This window comes from Callospermophilus lateralis, chromosome 12 (genome assembly GCF_048772815.1).
Source record: "Callospermophilus lateralis isolate mCalLat2 chromosome 12, mCalLat2.hap1, whole genome shotgun sequence".
Classification (NCBI taxonomy): Eukaryota; Metazoa; Chordata; class Mammalia; order Rodentia; family Sciuridae; genus Callospermophilus; species Callospermophilus lateralis.
The window spans coordinates 29,453,590-29,479,103 of record NC_135316.1 but is presented as its reverse complement, the minus strand read 5'-3'; the positions used below and the strand labels follow the sequence as shown (position 1 = coordinate 29,479,103).

The following is a 25,514-nucleotide window of genomic DNA, read 5'->3' as shown; positions in this document are numbered from 1 at the left end:
CATGTGCAAACCCTTATTTGACAGTTTGAAATTAAATGGAATGTCTTCATCTGTGCCATCAACTAAAATATTTAAAAGTTATTTGAAAACTATAATGAGATTCTGTTTTTCATTTTCAACATAATGTTATTTTTAAATTTCCTGACTCAAAAACATACATAATACAATGACTTGTTAATCAGTTTACTCACATATATCTTCTTTTATTTTATTAAGCCATTGCCAAAAAATATGGTGTCTCGTCTCTGTGAATCTAAGAAGGTTTGTGCTGCTGCCGATATGCAACTTCAGGTGTGTATGCAACTTTGTTCCAAAGTTTTCCAGAGTCATTATCCCCTATAAATATAGAACTTTAAATTCTTGCCAGTGCTACACATTTATTATAATAATTATGCTTCTAAGACATCTTTCATCTGAGTTCAAAGAAGTTTGCCAAAATTGACTCTTCAATCCTTGCACTGTCCTTACAAGGTAGGTGTTACATAAGGTTTTCTTCCATTTTTAGCTGGAAAATCAAAGCCTAGAAGGACTATAAACTTCTAAATCAGACATTTCAAATAGCCAAGTTAGGGCTCAAACCCAATCATATATATTCTTACTCATTTGTTATCTTTATCTAAACTTGGTGGTTTTAGATGGGAAATTTAAACTGTAATTATTGTTAATTTTAGATAATATTCGAAACTAATTTCCCAGGTTCCTGAATAAAGAAAAATTTTATGAACCATGTGTGCCAGGTCTGCATGATACCAGATGTTTAGATATTTGTAACTACTGAGATTGTTTATGGAGTTCTTACTGTTTTCATCAGATCTTGAGAGTTGTGTCAGCACAGCCTAAACACTAATCTTTTATCTTACACAGTATTAACTTTATAATGATCCACTTGCCTGTTTAAGAGTGAAAACACTATTTGTTTTATAGTTTTATAAAATTTAGTCTTAGAAGGTAACAAGTGAGCTCTATTTTTGTTATACCTTAAAATATATATTTCAGGGCCAGAGGTATAGCTCATTGGTAAAAGCACTTGCACAAATGATAGAGCATACATACACAAGGCCCTGGGTTGGAACCCTAGCACTTCAGAAAAAGAAGAAAAATGTGTGTATATGTGTGTGTGTGTGTGTGTGTGTGAGTGTATGTACACACACACACATATAAAATGCATTAGACAAAGCCATGAATTTATATTTGATTGATGTTATTTCATGTCTATATTTGTCAGTATAATTAAAAAAGGATTTCTGAGTTATTTTTAAAAATTAATATTACTTGGCAAAAAACTTGTGATTTGCTGGTATATGTATTAGGAAACCTGCCTTTTTCTAAAAGTCTTTGCTATAGCTTTCTTTTTTGAACAGTTGTTCTAATGATCTTCCTTTAAGATGAAAAAAATCTTTTCTTCCTTTCACTCTCCAAAAGATTAGCCAGAGATAGAGAAAGAGGGGGAAATTCTTGCCAGTAGAGATACTCGTATCCAGTTTTCACATTATGCTTATAATATGGAATCAAACAAAGATGAAAAGGAAGTGAATCAGCTTTCTAAGGGGGAATAAACAGTATTTTTTAAATTGTAAATTTTTTTAAATCATGCATAATTTTAAAATAGGCTCTTTATTTTTCCATGGCTATACGTTTCTTTAGCCTGCTGGGTTGGCAGATTGACTGATGTCTTCAGAATTATTTCATTTATCAGCAAATCAGCATGAAATAATATACATTTATTTTGCTGATTTTGAACTTATAGTTCAAAAAAGGCATTCTATGTTTATATCATTTGTTAAAGGCATAATTGAAGAAATGAAACTCTTACATTTTGACTTGTCTATAGATTGAGACAAAAACTACCTCAGTTCAGGTTACAATTAAGTTTTAATTCCTAATAATTTACTGAGAAGAATAGGTAAGACATAGATGAGTAATTTCAGCTTCTTTGATTATTCATTGTTACTCATTATAGAATATAGAATTGAAAGAGCTGTTTTTAGCTATATGTTTAGATTACCAGTTAGAGGAAAGCAATATTTATATTTAGGAAATGTCTATATTTTTAGGAAAGGTTTTAACTTGGCTTTATAATTTAGAACCATAATGCTATATCTAGATTAAGCCAGAAGCTAGAGGTCATTTAAATTTTTTCTTTTATCCAGACTAATCCTCACTTCTTTCAAGTCAACAGCTGCACATTCTCTACAAATTCCACTTCTGAATCAGAAAGATACATATCAGAGGCATAATTGCATGTCAAAGTTTTTCCTTTAAATAAAGTATTTTCGCCTTTCTTGTATCAGGTAAATTCCAAACCATGTTAAGATTGAAGTGAAATGTTGGCAGCAAAAATACCCTTTATCTTTACTTTGGATTTTCTATGCAAAATTTAGTTTTCAGTACTTTGAAAACACAGAGTTCATATTCAGACTTTCTTTGATGTTTTATTCTCCTATTATGTTTCAATGACCTATGTCCTTTATTCAGAGGTGAATGATCCTGCTCTCCTGGCCCCACATTGAGCCAGAATTGCCCAAACGTGGCAGCTGCTTCCTTCATACTTCTGACACCAGGGGTGCAGTCTCATGTGGCCCTCACTCCAGACTCCAACAGCTGCATCAGGATTCTTTATAACACCTGTACTCACCATGTGCTAGATGACTGTGCCTACCAACTTCATCCCACCTACTTAGTGTTCCTTCATCTCCAGTCACAAGACTACAGTTCTGTTCATTTAACTTTTCCTATTTGAGATCTATCTGAAATTTTGAAAGAAACCAAACATGATTTGTTAGATTTTAGGTGTCACAAGTTGTCACTCTTCTTTTTTTTTTCTTCATATTTCTAATTTCATATATAATGACAAAGTTTCACTTTTGTGGCCACAAATTTTAACTTGCAGCATTACACATAAAGAATACTTGTGGATAAATTTCAAAAGTCTTTAATATCCTTAATCATGAAAAGGTTGAGAACATTTCTTTTAATATTTGACATGGTCATAACTGTGGTACACAGTGTATCTCAAATCATGTATGTTTATTTTTTAAAATATTTAGTTTTTAGTTGTAGTTGGACATAATGCCTTTATTTATTTATTTTTATGTGGTGCTGAGGATCGAACCCAGGGCTTCACACTTGCTAGGCAAGTGCTCTACCGCTGAGCCACAACCCCAGCCCTCATATATGTTTATATTTCTGAACATTTTCAACTATGGTTTATACTTATTATTCTCGTTCTCTCATGACATCTTTGGTTGACCCCCTTCTTTCTTTTTTAACCTTTTACGTATTTTATTAATACATTTTAGTTGTACATAATGAATGGGATTCATTGTTATGTATTTGTACATGCAGAAGATATCAACAATATAATTTGGCCACTATCACTTCCTAGCATTTCACCCCTCCCTCCCCACCTCTCATCTCCTGGATCCTTTCCTTTGCTTTTCTTGAGATTCCACCTGCCTCCTCTTTTTTTTTTTTTTCTCTTTTCCTCTCTAGTTTCCGCGTATGAGAGAAAACATATTACCTTTGACCTTCTGAGTTTAGCTTATTTCACTTAACAAAATGGTCTCTAGTTCCATCCATTTTCCTGCACATGGCATAATTTCATTTTTCTTTATGGCTCTGTGAAACTCCATTGTGTATATATACCACATTTTATTTATCTGTTCATCCATTGATAGACGCCTACACTGGTTTCATAGTTTGGCTATCGTGAATTTTGCTGCTACAAACATGGATATACATGTATCATTGTAGTATGATGACTTTAATTCTTTAGGATAAATACCAAGGAGTGGTATAACTAGGTCATTTGGTGGTTCTATGCCTAGACTTTTGAGGCACCTCCATACTGATTTCCATAGTGGTTGTTCTAATTATAATCCCACTAACAGTGTAAAAAGTATTCATTTTTTCTCCACATTCTCTCCAGCATTTATTTTTGTTTGCATTTTTTGATGGATATAAGATGAAATTTCACTGTACTCTTGATTTTCATTTCCCTAATTGCTAATGTGCTAATGATGTTGAACATTTTTCATATTTTTGTTGGCTATTTCTATTTCTTCTTTTGAAAAGTTTCTGTTTAATTTATTTGCCCATTCATTATTTAGGTAATTTGATTTTCTGGTGTTAAGTTATTTTGAGTTCTTTATATATTCTAGATATTAATCCTCTGTCAGAAAAGTATCGAGCAAAGTTCTTCTCTCATTTCATGGGTTATCTCTTTACATTCTTAATTCTTACCTTTGCTGTGCAGAAGCTTTTTAATTTGATGCTATTCCATTATTTCCTAAGTGTTAGGTGTCCTATTGAGAAAGTCATTGCCTGTGCCTATATGCTAGAGTGTCGATCCTTCATTTTCTTCTAGGAATTGCATAGTTTCTGGTCTAATTCCTAGGTCTTTGATCCATTTCAAGTTGATTTTTGTGCGGGGTGAGAGATAAGAATCTAGTTTCATTCTTCTACAAATGGATAAATCATATTTCCCAGCACCATCTAAATGTTAAAAAGGCTGTCTTTTCTCCAATGTGTGTTTTTGGCATCTTTGTCAAGGATCAGATGACCATAGATGTGGATTTCTCTGTATCTCCTTCTCTGTACCACTGGTCTATGTGTCTGTTTTTATGCTCGTATCATGCTGTTTTTTATAATTTGAAACCAGATACTGTGATGCCTCCAGCTTTGTTTTTTGGCTTAAGATTGCTTTGACTATTCTAGGTCTTTGATTCTTCCAAATGAATTTTAGGCCATTTTTTTCTAGTTCTGTGAAGAATGTCATTGGTATTTTGATGGGGACTGCATTGAATCTATATATTGTTTTTGGTAGTATGGCAATTTTAACAACATTAATTCTGCCTCTCCATGAACATGAGAGGTCTTTCCATATTCTTTTGTCTTCAAGTTCTTTTTTCAATGTTCTATAGTTTTTATTGTAGAGGTCTTTCACTTCCTTGGTTAGATTTATTCCTAGGTTGGTTTTGAGGGTGGTTTTAAGGCTATTGTGAATGGAATTTTTTTATTGATTTCTTTTTCAGCAGATTTATTATTGGTGTATAGAAAAGATGTTGATTTTTGTATCTGGCTACTTTGCCAAATTTGTTTATTAGCAGTCTTTTGGTAGATTTTTTTTGGAGGGAGGCAGTGATCATTTGACTTCCTTTCCTATTTTTATCTCTTTCATTTCCTTCTCTTGCTTTATTTCTCTGACTAGAAGTTCTAGCACTATATTAAATAGGAGTAATGAGAGTGGACATCCTTGTTTTGTTCAGATTTTAAAGGAAATGCTTTCAGTTTTTCCCTATTTACTGTGAGGTTGGGTTTGGGTTTTTCGTATATAGCTTTTATTATGTTGAGCTAGGTTATTTCTATCCCTAGTTTTTTCAGTCTTTTTGTTTGTTTGTTTTTTTAGGAATAGGTTCTGAATTGTTGAAGTCTTTCTCTCCATATATTGGGATGACTAAGTGATTTTTGTTCTTAATTCTATTTATGTGATTAATTACATTTATTGATTTTCATATGTTAAACCATCCTTGCATCTCTGAAATAAAACCAATTTAGTCATGATGTTCAATCTTCCTAATACGTTGTTGAACACAGTTTGCTAATGTTTTAGTATTTTTGCATCTGAGTTCATCAGAGATATTGGTCTGTAGTTTTCTTTCCTTGATAGGTCCTTTAGTCAATCCCATCTTAAATTTGAGGGTGAACTATCAAAACTAATAGATATTTTTATCTATCTAGGTCTTTTATGCCACTCTGGATCAAATCTACCATGGGGAGCATCCCCTGAGGAAACCAACCACAGACATCCTCAAGGAAACACAGGAGAAATTTTATGGCTTACCCTACGTTCCGAATACTGTGAGTCTAGCATTTTAATCCCTTGTATGCTATTGAATGACTTTGCTGGTGTTTCTGTAGGTGGTGATCCAAGCAATAGAAACTGAGCTCATATTGGCTTAAGCAAAGGAGTGAATTTATTGAATTTTGTAACTGGAGGTGCAGGAGGGTGTCTGGTTCTAGCCAAAATGGATCTAGGTCACCAGTAATATTTTGGGAAAGGTTTCTTTTTCCATTTGTCCCCTCTGTTCTTCTCTTGAGTTCTTTGCATTTTCAGAAAGGTTTTTCTGACTAGGTGGTGTGATGGCTACCAGTAAATCTAGGTTTATCTCCTCTGTCTTAGTCTAATAGACAGCTAATATAAAAGTACTGTATAAACTTCACAATGTAAAAGGAATGTCAACTGGTTTTATTTATTATAGAATTAGATACTAGAACATATTGTGCTGAGATTCAGTTAATCACTAAACTAGAATTGTCCAGTGAACTGTCAATGTTAACACTCAGACATTCATGGGAATAATTTATAATTACCATTTTATCTGTATGATATTCTTTTTCAATAGTTTCTTATTAGAAGCTTAATCATCTTCTCTAAATGTAAAATGCTAGTCATACTAAACAATTTCTTTGTTATATTCTGGATATTGAACCCAAAAGTACTTTACTACTGAGCTGCAACCCCAGTCCTTTTTATTTTTATTTTGAGACAGGGTCTTGCTAAGTTGCTGGGAGGCTGGAACTCTTGCTTCAGCTTTTCAATTACTAGAATTATGGTCTTCTACCACTGGTCCCAGTTCTAAATATCTTTTTTAAAAATTTTTCTAATAGTGTTAGGGATCAAAACCAGTGCCTTTCAAATGCTAAGCATGAGCTCTACCACTCTACTCCTAACTACCTATTGTTGCTCACATATAATTCATTGTTCTATTATTGCAAACTATTGAACTCTTGATTATCTGTATTAGTGAGAAATTGTAGTGCCAAAAATAATATAACAATTCACCCGTGGAATACATAACATAACAGTTGCCTAGATTCTGCTAGCTTTTTCCTGTTTTCAAAATATTTACTGATTCATGGGTTTGGGGACTTGTATATTTTTGCTCTCATTTTATAGTCCACTTTGCTTATTTAAAAAATTGATGGGAGTTAAACTCCATGTAGTTACAATATAACTAGTAAGTAGTGAAATTGTAGGAAGAACAAAAAGAGGAAACATCTGGGAGGCTTTCTGTTTTAGTCAGCTTTTATGCTGCTGTGACTAAAGGACATGATTAGAATAATTGTAGAGGAGGAAAGGTTTACTTAGGGTTTTCAGAGTTCTCAGTCCATAGACAGCAGGCTTCATTCCCCAGGGATGGAGGTGAGGCAGGATATCATGGAAGAATAGTGTGGCAGAGGGAAGTGGCTCACATGATGATCAGAAAGCAGAGAGAGAGATCCCTACTTGCCAGGAGCAAATATATTGCCCAAAGCCACACCACCAATGCCCTACCTCCTCCAGCCACATCCCATCTGCCTCCAGTTACCACTCAGTTAACCTCATCAGGGATTAATCCATTGATTAGTTTAAGGCTATCACAACCTGATTATATCCCCTCTGAACCCTCTTGTATTGTCTCACAGGTGAGCTTTTGGGGGACACCTCACATACAAACCATAACACTTTCCAAAGCTACAGAAGTTCATCTGTGACTGAGTTGCTTGCCTCCTGCATGTCTTTATCTTATCTTTTTTAAAAAAATTAAATTAAACTCCTTTTTATTTAAAACCAATAGCATACAGCATAAAAATTGGACATATTTATGTGTTATCATTCTTAAGTCTTATGATAATATAGCTATGCCTATTTTTATAATAGAACCCAAACTTCCTTTATCATCTAAGTTTCTTCTATGCAATCATCTAATATATAAGAGTGAAATGACACTGGCAATCATATTCTGAACCAATGATCTATAAGTCATTTTTAACTTAAAAGGAAGGATGATATAAAGTCCACTCTTCTTATCCTATTCCTTTTGGAAAAATAAAAAGATTTATCTCTTCACTGGGGTTATCTCTCACATTCACATTCAGTAGCATCTTAGTGTAAGTTGTTTTAAGAGATCCTTAGGAGAAGTTTAGCTATGTTTAGAGAAGACATTATTTTAAAGCTTGTGTATTGTATTTTGGGGGCTCTTTTTCTTTTATTTGGTACTGGGAATTGAACCCAGGGATGCTTTACCACTGACTTGCATTCACAGCTCTTTTTATTTTTTGTATTTTGAGATAAGATCTCACTAAGTTGCTGAGGCTGGCCTTGAGCTTGTAATCTTCCTGTGTGTCATACACACACACACACACACACACACAAACACACAAATGCACATATGTATTTTAATGTCTGACACTTTGCTTGATTTGCACAAATATTGCACTCTTCCTACTTAGAAATTTTACATTTCCTCATTCATCAATTCATTCATTAATCCTATAACAAACATTTCCATAAAAATAAAGAATAAAGGAACTCCTAAATGTAACATTCATAGAAAGACTAGGAATACAAAATATGTAAGAAGTCGGAAGAAACAAAACGGTTATTACTTGCAGATAATTGATTTTCTGCAAATAAAAGAAAAAGTATCCACAGGTAGGTTGTTAAAATTAGAGAAGTTAGCAAGTTTTCTGCATGTCATTAATATATTAAAATTAATTCCATCTCTATCTATAACAGACAAATTGAAAATAATTTTATGGATATTATTAAAAGGAACAAAAAGTGTAAAATATCTACCAAAATAATCTTTTTTAAAAAGTATATTGTCTTTTTGTCAAAAATGATAAAACCTTACTCAAACTATTTTCAAAATTATAATTCAACTAAAAACTATACATTTATGGAGAGCAAAATTTAACCTCAAAAAGATGTCACATTTTCTCCAAATAATCCAAGCATTTAATATTATAATGTCATTCTCTATATGTTTCTTTGAACCTATCAAGCTAATTATGTAATTTTATACAGAAGAGCAGTGGCCAGGACAATTTTGAAGAACCACAAGTTGTTTAACTTGCCCATTTGGGATTTAGATAGTTACAGGGGCTGGGGTATAGCTCAGTGGTAGAGCACCTGTCAAGCATGTGCAAGTCTCACAGTTTCATCCCTGACACTGCAAAATAAATAAATAAATAAAACCATAAAGACACAATAGCAACAAAAGCCAAATATTGCTATAGGAATTTAGATAGGGTAATACTGCTGTGAGGATGCATAGTGGAATAGATGCAAGAGCCCAAAAGCAGACTCAATACATTTTCCATTCTTGACTACAAGCTGGGTTGACAGCTTGGATATGTGGGCTCAGAAGGATTATCAACACCGCCCTCCTCCAGTTTTAAAATGGTGCTGTAGAAATTGCAAGTACTTATAGAAAACATGAAAACTGGATATCTGTCTCCCATGCAATATAAAAAGTAAAATGGGCTAAAGACCCAAATGTAGGAAGTAAAATTCTCAATTTCTAGAAAATAATATGAAAAAATATCTTTAATATAGTATTTTTTTATACTCAAAGTCATCTTGTATAAAAGGCGCTAATCATAAAGCAAGTAATTGTTAAATTTATGTTGAAATTTAAAAATACAAGTTAAATATAATATTAAAATATGAAAATCTGTGCATCAAAAATATTTTAAAGCTGAAATAGAAGTAGAAAGTGGAAGCAGATATTTCAGTATGTATTCAACACATATTTTTCCATGTTTTTTATTTTTAAAATTTTCAATTGCCATCTTGGCAAAGAGTATTTTTAAAGTACTTTGGGCAAACAACTTGGATACACAATAAATCACACAAAATGATCTCAGTATTAATCAAGGAATGCTACTTACAAACACCTTATAATATGATTTTACTCTTACCAGTTTGGCAAAAAGTAAAACGGTTGAAAATAACCAAATGTTGGCAAGGATATTGAGTCACAGGAAGTCTTACACACTGCAGGTTCAAGTGCAAATTGGCACAACCACTTTGGACAACAATTTGACATTATCTTTTTACATTGAATATGGACATACCCTATGGTCCAGTGAAACTCTTATTTACATAATGTATTATATTTTTTCTGCCAGATATACTTTCTGTACTGTGTGTTAAAAATAGGAAGGTTTATAAGAATTTGTAAAAACTCTTTTTTAAAAAAAAGGGGAGGCCAGGGACAGTGGTGCATGACCAGATAATCCCAGTTACTTGGGAGGCTGAGGCAAGAGAATCGAATGTTTGAGGCCAGCCTCAGCCTCAGCAACTTAGTGAGGCCCTACAACTTAGCAAGACCTGTCTCAAAATAAAAAATAAAAAGGAACCAACCCTAGATGCTCTTCAGTAAATGAATGGATAAAGGAAATGTGATATATATAAAATGGAATTTTATTCAGCCTTAAAAAAGAATGAAATTATGACATTTGTAGGTAAATGGATGGAGTTGGAGAATATCATGCTAAGTGAAATAAGCCAATCCTAAAAAAACCAAAGACCAAATGTTTTCTCTGATAAGTGGATGCTGATTTATAATGGGGTGGACAGCTAAGGAAGAATGAAGGAACTTTGCTTTGGGCAAAGGGGAGTGAAGGGAGGGGATGGGGCATGAGGGTGCGAAGGATGGTGGAATGAGACGGACATTATTACTCTATGCACATGTATGGTTGCATTATAGTGTGACTCTTTGAAGCGCATTCTGCTGTCATATATTACTAATTAGAACAATAAAGGTGGTGGGGGTGCTGGAATGTGACTCAGTGGTAAAGAGCCCCATGGGTTAATCCCCAGTACTAAATAAATGAATAAATAAATAAAGGGAGCCTGGTTTTGGGTGAGAGGAAGAAGAAGGAGGAAGAACCCAAGTGATCATCAACAGGAAAATGGAGAAATAATTTGTGGCATCTTCATCAAATAGAATACTATACAATAGTAGAAATCAAAGAATATAGATGGTGAACCTAACAGGCACAAGGCAAAGTAAGTGAATTTCTTAGGAATCAAAGTAATACATTTATATAAAGTTCAAATCATGCAAAGCTAGGTAGTCCATTATCATAGATATAAGGGAATAATAAGCACAGAATTCAGATAGTGCATACCTCTGGCCAAAGAATGGACCAGAGAAATCTTAGCAATATTTAATGTTTTGAACTGATTGGTGGATATAAGTGGTTGGTGACTTTGCATTCTACTTTGTTAATGGAAATACATCATTGGTATATATTTTTCAGTTTGAAAAACTGGTTTGCGCTGTAGTGTGTAGGGTAAAGAGTGGGTTTGGGGAGACCTGCTGGGGGTTATTATATGCCTTGACAAAGCTGATGGTGGTTTGAGCTAGCATAGCAGCCGTGGGAAAGGAAGGTTAGAAAGGACTTGAGGACTGTGCAGAAGGCAGAGTTGATGAGACCAAGGGTGGGATGCTGCATAGGCAGAGGTGCTGAGCAGCACTGAGGGAGGTAGAGTGCTAGGGAGGCTGTAACGTTCATGTAGGACAGAAGAGGACTTTATTGTGCTCACCTGTAAACTTGCTTCCAGAAATTGTTTCTTTGCCATGAATAATTTTATTTCACCAAATTAAGCCATGAGAAAAGGAAAATATAATTCAAATAACAACCTAGAGATTATTTATAGTTTTTATAGTCTATACATATTACATGGATGTGTGTAATGTGGTCTAAGCTATTAGACATGGCCTATGTATGTGTCTTATTAGTATTTCTGAAGTGCATTGATGACTCATCTTGTGGATAAAGTGTCCTGTCAATTATCTTTGGGAAATATTGATTTAAACAACATTAAGCCAGCGCCTCTCCTCCAGGACCTTCAACGTACTAATGAGTACTGTGAGTCTTTGGTGCTCTATCCCCACTTGTTAACCTTGGATGTCTTCCTAGATTATTTCTAGGCCCTAGACCTGTGTGGTACATGTTTTGGAAAACTGCCTTTATATTACTTGTAACTATGTTGCTGTAACAGATAATGATGTAGTTCCACCATTGTTCCATATTAAATTATGGATGTTACTCTACAAAAAAATAAATAGCCTTATTGTGTCAGCAATTTATTAATATTTATGTGAGTGCTAAATCACTCTAAAAATATAGACAAGTTTAATTCTTTCTTTCTACTAATATTAGTTTGACGCTAAAAATCCAATGTTCCTGCTCAGTTGTGAATAGAGAGCAGTTTTACAACATGTACCGACAGGCTTGTGTTGTATTGTGACCACTTCTTTTCCATTTAGAGTATAGTGAGATATGTGTGTTTTGTTTTTATACTAATAATCCTCTCTTGGCCTCAAAACCTTTTGTTTCTAAGGGATTGTGCATCTTTCCTTTGTTTAGTTCAAAGAGTAAAACATGTTATATTTTTGCTTTAATAGTGTTCCATGGTTGTAGTTTTGCCTTTTCATACATCTCTCTGAAGTGGTTTAGACAGTCAAGTCTGAAGAGGTCTGGAATGAAACTTTTTTCCAGACTTTGACCCTCTGACTATGCCCTGATGAGTATTTTTCAGGCACAGAACATGAGCAACTGGCTCCATGAAGAGACTACAGTTTCTGAAGATCTGTTAATGATGCAGTTGTATTTCAGTATTTTGAACTAAGTTGTAGATTTGTGAATTTTGGTTGTAAAGCAGTGTCTCCGGCCCAACTCTTCTCTGGGGAGTGCTGTTACCTGAATAAATCTCATGGCCAGTGAGACACTCTCTGATCCTTTTCTGAGCTCAAATTGAAAACAGTAAATGTATACAGAAAAAGAAAGTCCTGAGCACTGTAAGTCTTTGAATGAAAATATCTTAATAATGTGTCTAAGAAGGTTGTCTGTCTTCTCAGTTTGTAATTTAATGCTTACCATCCTGATGACATAAAAGTTGCTTAAGGAAGACCTATTTCAGGAAAAGTTACTGAAGCATATATTGATATTTAGACATCATTATAACAAACACCAACAAAGAATGTGCAAAGAGGACATATTGTGAATAGTACCCATTACACATTTAGGTTTCGTTTCTGTATCTGGCACAAACTTCTTAGAGTGACATAGAGTTAGAAGTTGGTTAAAGTGGCACACCAATCATTCCATTTCACTTGAGGCAGGGAAGATGGGAATTTACATAATCTATATGTAAATGTCTGTACATTTACTTAGATGTGTGCTGCATGCTTACTGGGGAAGAAAGCAAATATACCTGATTTCTGCAACACACTTAAGGTATATTATTTTCAATAGGCTGCTGCTTCAGGAAACTGCTTTCTATTAAAACTTATTTCTACTAAGTCTAATTATACAGAAGGGATATGTATATATTTCACATTGGCATGATTTCCCATTTTTGCATACCCTGTTGTTAGAAAACGGGAGAGTTCTGCTGAATTTATTCAGACACATAAAATGTGACTTTATTTGTTATTGAGCATAAAGAAAACTACAGTATTTCCAAATCCCAATGTATATATTTGCACATGAATTTATTTGTATTATTTATATTATAGATAATGTTTATAAATTATTTTTAAAAATTGACACATTTATAATGTATACTTGCTTGTGTGTTATATTTTTATTAAGTGCCTACTGTGTACTATACACGATATAGGTGATAGGACATAACAATGAATAAAATGGACCAAAATCCTTGACCTCATGGATTCTATACAGGAATGACTTGTATTTACATGCACATTCATTGATGGTTGATATCTGGCTGCCCCGTCAGACATTTTATTATGAAGCAAAGTATTTCTTGAGCTCTTCAAATTGCTTTCAGTTTTGAGCAAATCAATTGAAACTAAAAACTGAGAAGATTGGGACATTCTGTTGCATAGTACAGCAAATGCAGGGGACATGTTGGGACCCTAGTGTTTAGTTTCTAGGGAGAGGCTTCTTCGTGTAGAGCATTCATGAGGAAGAGAGGTGCCTTTTGTGTTTTCATCAGACTTCTGCATTCATTCTCCCTGGATTATCTGGTAACCCACTTCCATTACTATTGCATTAGCAAGCATTTGTTGAGGTGTAGTATTCCCTGGGCATGGTGCCTGCTGGACAATGGGAGGTTAAGCAAAGGGAAAAGGAAGGTTGAGAAGACTGCAAGATTGGTTTGAACCACGGGGTGACCATCAGACAGACCTGGGTGTTTGGTGCTTGACAGGTTGGGAGGTAGTGGTGGGAAGTGACATCCATTGCTTTAATGGGGCCATCTGTGGGGCTGGGGCTGGCAGTCAGAGAAATATAGTGTCCAGTAGAGGTAGCTGCTTTATATGGTGCAGAGATCATGAGTTGAGTTTGATGTGACTGTAGAATATTCAGCTGTCAGATCTGCGGGTCTGAATCCCATGGAACAGTTCAAGGCAGGAGCTCTGTAGATTTGTGAGTCGTTATCTAGAAAGAGTACGAGAAGCTATTGGAATAGACAGTATAGAACAGAGTCTGCTGGGTGAGGCTGGGGGAATCTAAGAGACACCACCAAGGAATAGTCAATCTGTGAGGGACAGGAGCATCTGTCAAAGGGTGCAAACTGGCCCAAGTCAACCACCAGCAAAACCCAAAATCTTAAACATATTATTTTCTTTTCTGCTCTCACAACAATCACGACAGTATAAAGGTCTTCTGCTCTTTTCTGTTATTTTAGGGCTACATTGACTATATGTAGTTTGAAATATTGTTTATAGAACATTTGTTTTGGATGTGTGTTCTGAGTTCCCAAATAACAGAATAATAAATGAACTCTTTATACAATTTATATGTAATCTGAGGGTTTCCCACGTTGAAATTGCTTGATTTTTGGAGCAGATTCCTAAAATGACATTGCTGTGGCCATGATTATATGTACAAAGGAAAGTAAATGCTAATTTACCAGTTGGGAAATGGAGTTCAGCCAGTGGTAAAGACAGATGTTTATATTGTGTGTGCATCTCAGATTAACTTTCAAATAGTCCTCCTGACCATGTGGAAAGACAGACAGGGATAGCAGATGAAATTAATATTTACTATGTGAGTTTTATTTTTTTAATAATCTCAAAAAGAAGAAAAATGCAAGCACCTACCATGTGAAAATGATATTTTTATACACAATTTTGGTGTGTAATTAAGGCTTTGATTTATTATCATGGAGTTTTTTTTCCTATTCAGTCAGTAGTCAATTTTTAAGAGCTTCTTTGTTCAAAAAATGTATGTGTGTGTGTGTATGTGTGTGTGTGTGTGTGTGTACGCGCGCATGCGCGCATATCTATCTTTCTCTATGCACATATGTTGGGGGGGCAGAGAGTGTGTGTACGCGCGCATGCGTGCATATCTATCTCTATGCACATATGTTGGGGGGGCAGAGAGAGAAAAATGCATAAAGTTAGCTGATATTTGAGCATTCATATTTATTTTAACAATTGATGTTATATTTTAATGCTGAATGTATAAAGCTTTTCATAGGTGACCTCACAATTACATTTTTATTTTTTTATTTTATAATTGGTTTTGGCAGTGCTAAAGATTGAACCCATTACCTTACCATGCTAAGCAACTGTGATAGTAGGAGCAAATGTGACTCCATTTTGTTTTATGACTTCATCCTGTAAAACAACCATGCCAAGTAGAAGAATCATGACTGGAGCAAGATGTTCTTTTCCTTTTGCTATAGAAACCTTTAAGAACACGGAACTACCTAATGGGGTATTGTTTCTGTAATAGGGTAATGGGGCTCTGTTTCTATAACTGGGGTGACTGGGCTAACTGTGATTGCTTAGGCTTCCCTCCACTTGACTGCACTGTCCCGCGTCTGTAACCTGGCTTGCTTGCATTGGCTAGACCCCCTGAATATCCCTTTTGTGGTTTTCAGGCTTATAAGGAGTGCCCTTGCAATTGTTCGGGGCTGATCAGGGGAACAGCTTTATGTTCTGGTCAGCCTCCACCGGTGTGCTTCAATAAAGGCTTGATTCGATTATACGTGAGTGGTCTGGAAGTCAGTTTATGAAACCCTGGGACAAAGCTTTAACTGTAACACAACCTTCTACCACTGAGCTACTCTCCAGCTCCCAATATCACAATTTTAGTTCAACTACTAGGAAATTGTATCACTGCTTATTGATCTTATGTAGTATCAAAATTTTGGTGATTTTATTTTAAAATCTTTCATTTTAGAATGAAAAAGCAGTAATATAATTATCTATTAAAGAAGTTATCTAATAAATGATAATTTTTATTAAATAAATTTTTCCTTCTTGATTAAAAGGGCAATCAGATATTTTCCAATTATTTATTTTAGAGGTAGGTAAGAGAAACCATGTTCACATGATTGGGGGACATCTCTTTATTATAGATATCTGAGGTCTGCTTTTGACCTTTGTTCTTCTTATCTCACACTTGTCCAGATATTGGTTTAAAGAAGGGCATAGAGGTCTTTTTCAATGTCTACAAAAATATATTGCCCATTCAACAATGGAACAAGCGCCCCAGAGAGTAGTTAAAGTTTACTATTCTCTCTCTCCAGAGAACATTCAACTTAAATTATGTGGTAAAATGCTATTCCTTCTTCTTAAGTTTTTCCTGGGGAATAAGTTCTGTTTCCTCCTATTCTTGTTCCCTGGTCTCCTGCAAATGGAAACTTGTGTGGGGTGAAGGCTCTGCCCAGGTTGAGCTACTTTGTAGTATTGGTTGTTGCTAAGCAAATGTTGGATGAAAGAAAACAATATTTATTTTTGTTTTTTTTTTTTTATCTTAAATTCAAAAACATCTGGGGCATATCTAGAAACACCTAAGTGGTTAATTGCATGTTAAATTCCTTTCCTCTTTGGCTGTGTAAACAACTGAGAAAATATTTACCTTCTCTGTCATGCTAGATTTATTTATGACTTTGTAACTAAAACACAGAAGTGTTATAAATTGAAATCTTTAATCTCACGATTGACTCATTTTCTAAAAATTTATATGGTTTTAGTTTGTGGGACAGCTGCAACTCTAGATTTCACCGATTTAGTCATGAGGAAATTGTATGACTGCCCGGGTTGTTTTTATAATATAGGACTTTGAGCCAAGTCACCAACTTTCATTTTATCTTGGTTTTCATGAATAGTGTTGCACTTTTATTTGGTCTGAAATTTGACATGGGCTGAATATCATGAACTGAAAATCCAGAATATTAGAAGTTCTTTCTTTACTGGGTAAACTTTTGTATTTTAAATGACGCACATGTGTCTTTTAGATTTAAGCTATTTACATTTCAGGAAGGCTTTTCTTTGGTGATTCTGTAAGGTCAATCAGGTTTTGTTCTCATCCACAAGGAATGTGAGCAGGAGGCAGGTCTCTCACTATTATTATTCATGAAGTGATGGGTGCCCAGTTTAATGCCTGTTTACCTCAGCCTTATCATCAGCAGGACCTCCAAGGGCAATATTAGCCCTATAGAAACATTGCAATGTAGAGTATTACTTTTAAAATTTTATTACATTTTGAGTAATATATGCATGTGTTTAGAAATTCATAAATTATAAAAGTTTATAATATAGTTTCCTTCCTACCTTGATTCTCCTCTTGGTTCCTTTCCTGAAAGCAACCTGGGTTACTATTGGTTGCACACTGATTTAAAGATAGAATTACCTCTGGTAAATATAAAGACAAAATCTTCAGTTCTCAGTCACTTCCTTTCCTTACTGCTTTTCCTCCTAATCGGCTGACTTCAGACTGGGAAATTATAATGCTCCCCTAAATTATAATGCTCTCCAAACAGCCATTAGTGACATTCTGAATATTAACTTGATTATAACACTGCTCCCCTTAGCATCCTTCCGTTGCTTCCATTACACTTAATCTGAAGGTCAGGGCCCTCTGCCCTCCCATAAGTTCCTGTATGGCTTGGTCACCCCAGTATCATCCAGCTCAACATGCCCTGTTTCCTTTGGCACTGGGTCCTTGGCACGTGTGCTTTGGCTCTCTCTTTCCTGCTCATTTTTGCCTCTGTTTGAAATGTCATTTCTTCAGCTCTGGTCAGTCCCTCTGTTATACCATGTCATAGCACCAGGGCCCTTTTCCTCAGATCAGTCATGTTCCCAACTAGGGTGAAATTTCAGCTGGAGTGAAATTCACACAAGAGGACAACTCATTTCTGATTTGTTCATTATTTTCCTTGCATAGTTACTTATCACAGTAGGTATCCAGTAAAATTGAAGATTTTTAAAACCTTTTTATTGAGAATATAATTCACATAAACTGTACTCATTCTTGAATTTTTAGAAATGCATTTACCTGTGTAACTACTACCAGATCAAGATGTATGATTATAGCAGCTCAGAGACTCCTGTAGCACTTATACACTTTGTACCCAGTTGTTGTAGTTTAGATCTAGAATGTTCCCCAAAGGCTCATGTGTTGAAGACTTGGGTGCCTAGTGTAACAGTGTTCAAAAGTGACCTAAATAAGAAGTGGATGGTTGATGGGACAGAGGCTGAGTAGAATGGGTTTCAAGAAAAAATGAAAAGAGAAAAATTGGAGACAGCAAAAATAGACATCTTGGATGTTTTCCTGCAAGAAAAGGAGAGAAATCAGACTTGACGGGTGTGCAGGGATAGAGATATTCAGGGTGAGGTTGTTCATTTGATTGATTTCATTTTGATTTTTAATAAGAATAATAACAGATGCACAGGCTAATGAGAAAAATCTATTAAAACTGCAAAAACAAAAAACAAAGAAAAAAAAGCAAAAAATTGTCAAGAAACAATAAAAACCCCTGATGATTCAGGAGAGAGGGAGGAAATCACTGGAAGAGATGAGAGAAAACTTTGTTATATGCCTACAGGGGTTAGCATTTGCTGGGAGCAAAGAGGGGGAGGGTCATTAGCCAAAAGTGTGAATGGGATAGTAGTGCTGGTGTCTGAGAGGAACATGCAGGAGTGGGAGTCAGGGGAGCAAAAACATGAGGTAGGATTGTGGCCAGCGTGGGGGGCCCTCTTGAGAGTAGTAGCATTTGAAAGGAGAGCATTGGGACTGGCTGATCAGTGAATCAAGGGGCCAGAATAGTTTCCTACTGCTGTAGCAAATTATTACAATTTAGTGGCTGAAAACAGCATAAAAATATATTCTCGTATAGTTCTAGAGGCCAGAAATCCAAAATCAATCTGAAGGAGCTAAAATCAATGAGTCAGCAAGACTGGTCCTTTCTGGGGGGTCCAGGGGAGACTCCATCCCTTGCTTTTATCTTCTAGAAGCTGATGGCATACTTTATCTCCTGGCCACATCGCTCTAGTCTCTGCCTTCCTGTGACATCACTTTCCCTCTCTGACCTTCTTGCCTCCTGCTTATAAGGATTCTTGTGATTGTATTTAGGGCTCACTTGGATAATCCAGAATAATCTCACTAGGATAGTCCCTAGATATTTATCTTAATCACATATTCAAAATCCATTTTCCTACGTTAGGTAACATTCAGAGGTTCTAAGAATTAAGATGCAGTTTTCTTTGGGAGAAGGGACATTATTCTTTCTACCATGCAAGGCATTTGAAAGATTAGCTATGGAGACATTGATATTGGTGGGATTATAACAGGAATAGGACTGGTGAAAAATGAAACCAAACAAAAGTAAAAAATAGTCAAGAAACAAGTGGGACTAACTGATGATCCCACTAATGACTGCAGCAGAAGAGTCAACATAGTCCATAGTCAGAGAAATTAGAGTTGGAACTGTTCTTGAGAAGGAGAAAGGAAGGATGTCTGGAACTGGCAGGGAACACAAAGAACACAGCTGCTTCTCCTCCAGGCCAATGATAGGTGAAATTTGGGAGAAAGCAGCCATCTTTTGAACAGATTGTAAGGGTATTAGAGTTCTTGGTGGGGACACAGGTTTCTTATAGAACAAAAGGGTGAAGGGAACATGCAAAGAAGACAGATGAAAATTCAGATGATTTTGCTGATGACTGAATTTCAAAAAGTTCAGTAGATTATGGGGGAGGAGAAAGACTAGGCAGAAAATGGGATACAGAGTGCTTTGAGGAGCCTAGTGCTACCTGTGGTCATTGATGTCAGTAAGCTGGATGGTATCAAGGCTAGTGATTTGTTGTGGTGAACTTGGGAGAGTGGGAGAGTGGGAAGCCTTGGCAGAGTACCTGGAGCCCTGGGAACCCCACTAATCAGTGGTGAAGCCAGTGGAGGGTTGGTCCCATTCAGAGTGCATGGAGTAGAGTAAGGCAAACTCAAGATCCACCACACTGCAGAAACTGAGTCACAAAGGAGGAGGGTACAGAAGATGGTATGTTTTGGATGTTAGTTTACAGAAGGAAAGTACATGTTTCTGGGTTTTGGTTTTTTTTTGTTGTTGTTCCTGATGCTCTGGGTAATGGCAGAGGCCAGGTTGTACATTTAGTTTTATGCTAAGCTAAGAAGCTTTGCCTTAGATTTCCAAACTTTAAAGTTGTGTTATAGGGCTGGGGATGTGCATCAAGCGGTAGCACGCTTGCCTGGCATGCGTGCGGCCCAGGTTCGATCCTCAGCACCACATACAAAGATGTTGTGTCCGCCAAATACTAAAAAATAAATATTAAAATTCTCTTAGTCTCCCTCTCTCTCACTCTCTCTTTAAAAAAAATAAAATAAATAAAATAAAGTTGTGTTATAGGGACAGAATAGAGGCGGGCGGGTGGGGGGGATTACTTAGTTTATCTAAGATGTCCATGCAGCATTGGCATACATATTCCCTATCATTTGAACTGGGCATTTCTCAGTTTATAAAATAAATTCCAGATGGACTAAACACTTTCATGGAAAAAGTAATACCTTAAAAGTGATTTAAAATTAGAGGCAAACCAGTTGGTTTTAAAAATTTAAAGAACCATGATAAATGTTATTACTTAAAGAGCTCATACAAATAAAATGATAACAGAACAAAAAAAAATTTTTTTTAGATCTCAATATTCATGGGATAATGGACAAAGAACATAAGAGAGTCACAAAAGAGGAAAATAGTAAATGATTAATATGTTTGAAAAATTGTTTGATTTTCCTAGCTCTCCAGAATATGCAAGTAGAAATAGGAGTGAACTGACATATTCATGTATCAAATTAATAAATGTTTTATAAAACGACACCATGCTAGTACCAGTGTTGATATACTGGGGTAGATATTTTTATATTTGTAACATAGGAGGATAAATAGCTTTGTCAGTAAGGGTGAAGAACCCGAAGAGCTTACATACCCCTTAAGATAATAATGTAAATTTTAGGGATTTATTCTAAAGAACCAAAAAGAAATCCGAATAAAGTTTGATACTTGATGATTACCACATGTACAAAAAATTGGTAAGAGTCCACATTAAAGGAATATTAGGTAAACTATGGCATGTCCATATGGTTGTCATTAGACCTGCTCAATAATAGTCCAGCTTGCATGATTCTGGCACGTAGTAGAATTGCACTTTCTTGCCCCATGCAATTAGTTGTGGCCATGTGACTCAGTTTGACCAAAGAAATGTGAACAGAAGAGATATCATTGCTAGACTGTGGCTTTGAGGGCTACTGTACTGTCCCTCCCCTTGGCCCATCAACCAGTGGTATTCTGGATGGCATAGGCTTTGATGGACAATTAGATGCTGATTACTTGGGAAGAGCATGGTGACCTGAGATGGACGGTTGTATACTCAAGAAAGAAACAAACACATGGTTTGGGGAGTTTAGGTTATTGCATTGTTACTTGGCATAACCTCACTAAAGCAATCCATATGATCAAAGAATATCCTGCATTTTAATGTTTACAAATAATTCTTAAATTAGGTAAAGAATTGTTTAGGGTACCCAGTCTCTGGTATTTTGTTATAGCAATTCTAAGACATGAAGTTTAAATTTTGTTCATCAAACATTTTTCAAGAACCTGTTCACTGTGTATGCATAGTGCATTGGTACCTTGCACAGAATGGATGGTATTCTTGGCACTCATCTGTAGGCCAACATCTGGCCTTCCTTCACCCCTAGTGTGTTTTCCCAGACTCTTCTCTTATTTGAAGTTAGTATTCGCATTCCATTTGCTTGATCTGAAGCCCTGCTCCCAAACATTATTCTCTTGGCCTCAACCCTTTTTTTTTTTTTTTTTTTTTGGACTGGGGATTGAACTCAGGGGCACTCAACCACTGGGCCACATCCTTGGCCCTGTTTTGTACTGTATTTAGAGACAGGGTCTTACTGAGTTGCTTAGCTTTTGCTTACTTTTGCTGAGGCTGGCTTTGAACTCGCAATCCTCCTGCCTCAGCCTCTGGAGCAGCTAGGATACAGGTATGCGCCACCACACCTGGCTCTTGGTATGAAATCTAGTTCAAGGTTCTATGTCCATTTTTCAGCATTATAGAAGGCCTGCAGATAACCTCAAGGATGCATAATGCTTTGTGCACTTGAAGACTTTAGCCTTCAAATAAATTCCTAACAGTGGTACTGCTGTGCACAGTTTATATTCTGTACACATTGCAAAGTTACAGTCCAAGTTGTTTTCCCTTGACAATCTTATTTGCTGATTTTAACTTTTACTCATACTCTTATTTTTGTTTCCAATTTTTTTTAGTAGCAAACCAACATCTTTCCCTATTTTTCCCCATCTTTTTATATGAAGTATCTGTCATTTTTTATGTTTATATTGATTTTTCCTTTTGTTACTGAATTTTATAGAAATATTAAAATTTTATCCTTTTTGTTATATTCCCCCATTTTGTTATTTATCATTTATTACTTTATTAATGTTGAGAAGATTTTATTTTTGTTGGTTTGCTTGTTTGTCATTGGTATTAAAGCTAACAGACTTAGTTTTCTATCATGCTTAAAAACCTTCTTAACCCAAGATTCTTTAAATTTTTGCCCACATTTTCTTCTTGTGAACTCTTATGATTTTGTTTTTCACTTTAAAATCTTTGTTTATTTAAATTTATTTTGGTGTAAGTTATGAGATTTGAAATCCAGTGTTAGCTTTTCTGATGGATTTTGGAATAACCATCCTTCCCCCTTGGATTTGAGAAAGTCTGCTTTGTCCGATGCCGAGTTCTCTTACACCAGAAAGTTTGCATTCTTGGCCTACCACTTCAGGGGTTCTTATGCAGGCTGAATAGTCATGTTTGGAGCTTTGGTTGACAGTTGGTTTTTAGCACAGATATCCTTTGCTTCACTATCCCATTAATCTGGCTATACCTTTCATTGTATGGTATATTTATCATGTTCTTTTTAGATGTTCCTTAACATCTTGCTAAATATTTTCATCTCATGAATTTTTTTTTGGCCATTTTGAATGGGAAATTTATCTCTTCTTTTTTTCTAGCTAATGATCATTAATATGTAAGTTATTTGTTTTAGTTTGTTGATTCTGTGGCTGGCAGTCTTTTTAATTATAATCATTCATGCTTATTAATTGCACATATTAATGAGATTCACCATCCATCACTCATGGTATTTCCATGCATGCATACATCCTGTAGTGATTGTGTCCATCCACATTTCTTCCTTCCTCCCACTCCCAGACCCTGCTGGACCCATTCCCAGTCCCTAAAATTCCCTCTTCTACTTACAGATTGTCTGTTTCTTTCTTCTTCGTTTCCGTATACATCTGTGTAATACTTGTTTTTCTGTGTTTGGCTTATTTCTCTTAACATAATGCTTTTCAGTTCCATCCACTTTCCTGTAGGTGACAGATTTTTTTTCCAGTTCTCTTTATCCATTCATTTGTTGATGGACACCTAACTGATTCCACAGCTTATATATTGCAAATAGTGCACAGTAACATGGGTGTATAGGTGTCCCTTTTGTGTGCTGGCTTCTTCATTTCCTTTCCATAGTGGCTGTACTAACTTACATTCTCACCAAAAGTGTATAAATGTTTCATTTCCTCCACATTCTTTGAGGCTGATAATCTTAATGAACACTTACCATTTCTGATACTTAGGGGTTTCCTAGATTTCTAGAAGTATTTATAAATAATGATTTTACTGCCCTTTCCAATATTTACATGTTTCCGTTTGTCCTTGACTATTTCAATGGTTTGAACTTTCAAAATAATGCTAAATAATAACGGAGAAGATGAACATTCTTGTTTTATTTATGGTTTTAATGGATGATTCTGGTTTGATCTATTATTTGAAAGAGGGCTAATTTGTGTATTTGAGAGAAGAGAAGATTCCAGGTAAAGAGTGGCATGTTTGAATTCCAAAGACAGGAACATGAAAGTTATGTGTGGAAGTAGATTGTATAAAGTGAAAACTGTTTTAGAGAAGTTAACGCATGAGCAGAGGTGGCTCCGAGGAGGAGGGTAAGCTTAATTAGGCACAGTGTACCTACCCATACAGGAGGAAGAGAGTATGGAGCTCTAGAATCAGATGGCTGAAGTTGTGGGTCTTGTATATCTGATCTCTGTCTAGAAGATGATGTAATGTACAACCTATAGGCTGTGATGAAGATCAAATGCAATAACTGCTTCAGAAGTACTCAACTCAATGTCTGACACATGATAAACAAGAAACAACTGTTATTATTATTGGAAATATAATAAATGATGCAGTACTTGAAAGGGGATTTTAAGTGACTAAAAAGGATGTGTGGAAAAATAATATCATCAGTTGCATGTCACATCGGTCAGAACAGGAAAAAAACAATTAAAATTGGTTTTGATTGGCTAAAATTGATTAACATCTGTGTATTCAGCATTCTTCCCACAGTGAGTTTTGAGGGTGACCCCCTGTTCCTCAAAGATAACCATTTTCCAGGCCACCTATTCTTCACAATAATGCATGGAAAGTCACCTGAGCACCAACATAGCAGATTTTTGCCCTGGTAATGGCCTTCCATAGCCATATGTGGTTATTAATGTGTTAGAATAGTTTATCTTAGTGTCTTTGGCACATCTTAATTTGTAATATGTATATGTAATAATTATAAAAAAGAGTGCCTGGTTAGTTGCTTTTTTAACATACACTCTCTTCAGATCCCTGACTTAGTGTGACGCAATCATTCTTTTCACATGTGTATGTTTTTCTATGTCCCGGGGAAGCTTTGAAATACTTGTTGATTTATGGAGAATGAAAAGTGAACCAAACTTTCTTAGAACATTTTAAAAAACTCTGACACTTAAAAGCCAAAATCAAACAGTATTTGAAATGATTTATAAAATTACAGCAGTAACTTTTTTTCCACTTAAGCCAAAGTACAGTCTAAACAACCCTTTCACCCTGCTAAGTCCTTTAAATGGAAGCAATGTATGTCTATAAATCAAATAATAGTTTACATTTATTTCATAACCACCTTTTCTAACTCATTTTCACTCTTAAAACTTAGTACATCCTCTGAAAAGTTGAACCAGTCCTGCATCGAATTAAAATTGAAGTGAGTAAAGAAATACATTAAAAGAAAGACTGTGGAGATTGATATGTTGCCAAAGCTCAGCTTAGAGAAGCACAGTATTGAAAGAAAGTAGAACAATATGACATGCTCTTATTAGAATAAGAGAATTCAGCTCTAAGCAGCTTTGTCTCACTAGTGAGTAACAAAACAGTCTCTCTGGTGCCGTAATCTCAACTAGCCTTCTGGCACTGTTCCTTGGAGTCCACAAAACACTGTAATTTGAATTATTTTCCAATAACTTCTTATTTCAAACAGTTTTTTGTTTAAATTTTATTTTGATTTTATTATATTTTAATGGCTCTCTCTACTAA

At 35.4% G+C, this 25,514-nt stretch overlaps 1 protein-coding gene across 1 annotated transcript in view; it reads left to right on the top strand.

Annotated features, from left to right (window-relative positions):
• Mipep (mitochondrial intermediate peptidase) overlaps window positions 1-25,514 on the top strand; it is a 144,998-nt gene that overhangs the window by 78,063 nt on the left and 41,421 nt on the right. The window contains exons 15-16 of the mRNA XM_076871930.2: window positions 217-291; window positions 5,740-5,859. Of these exons, the coding sequence (XP_076728045.2) occupies window positions 217-291; window positions 5,740-5,859 (195 nt within the window). The remainder of the gene's footprint in view (window positions 1-216; window positions 292-5,739; window positions 5,860-25,514) is intronic.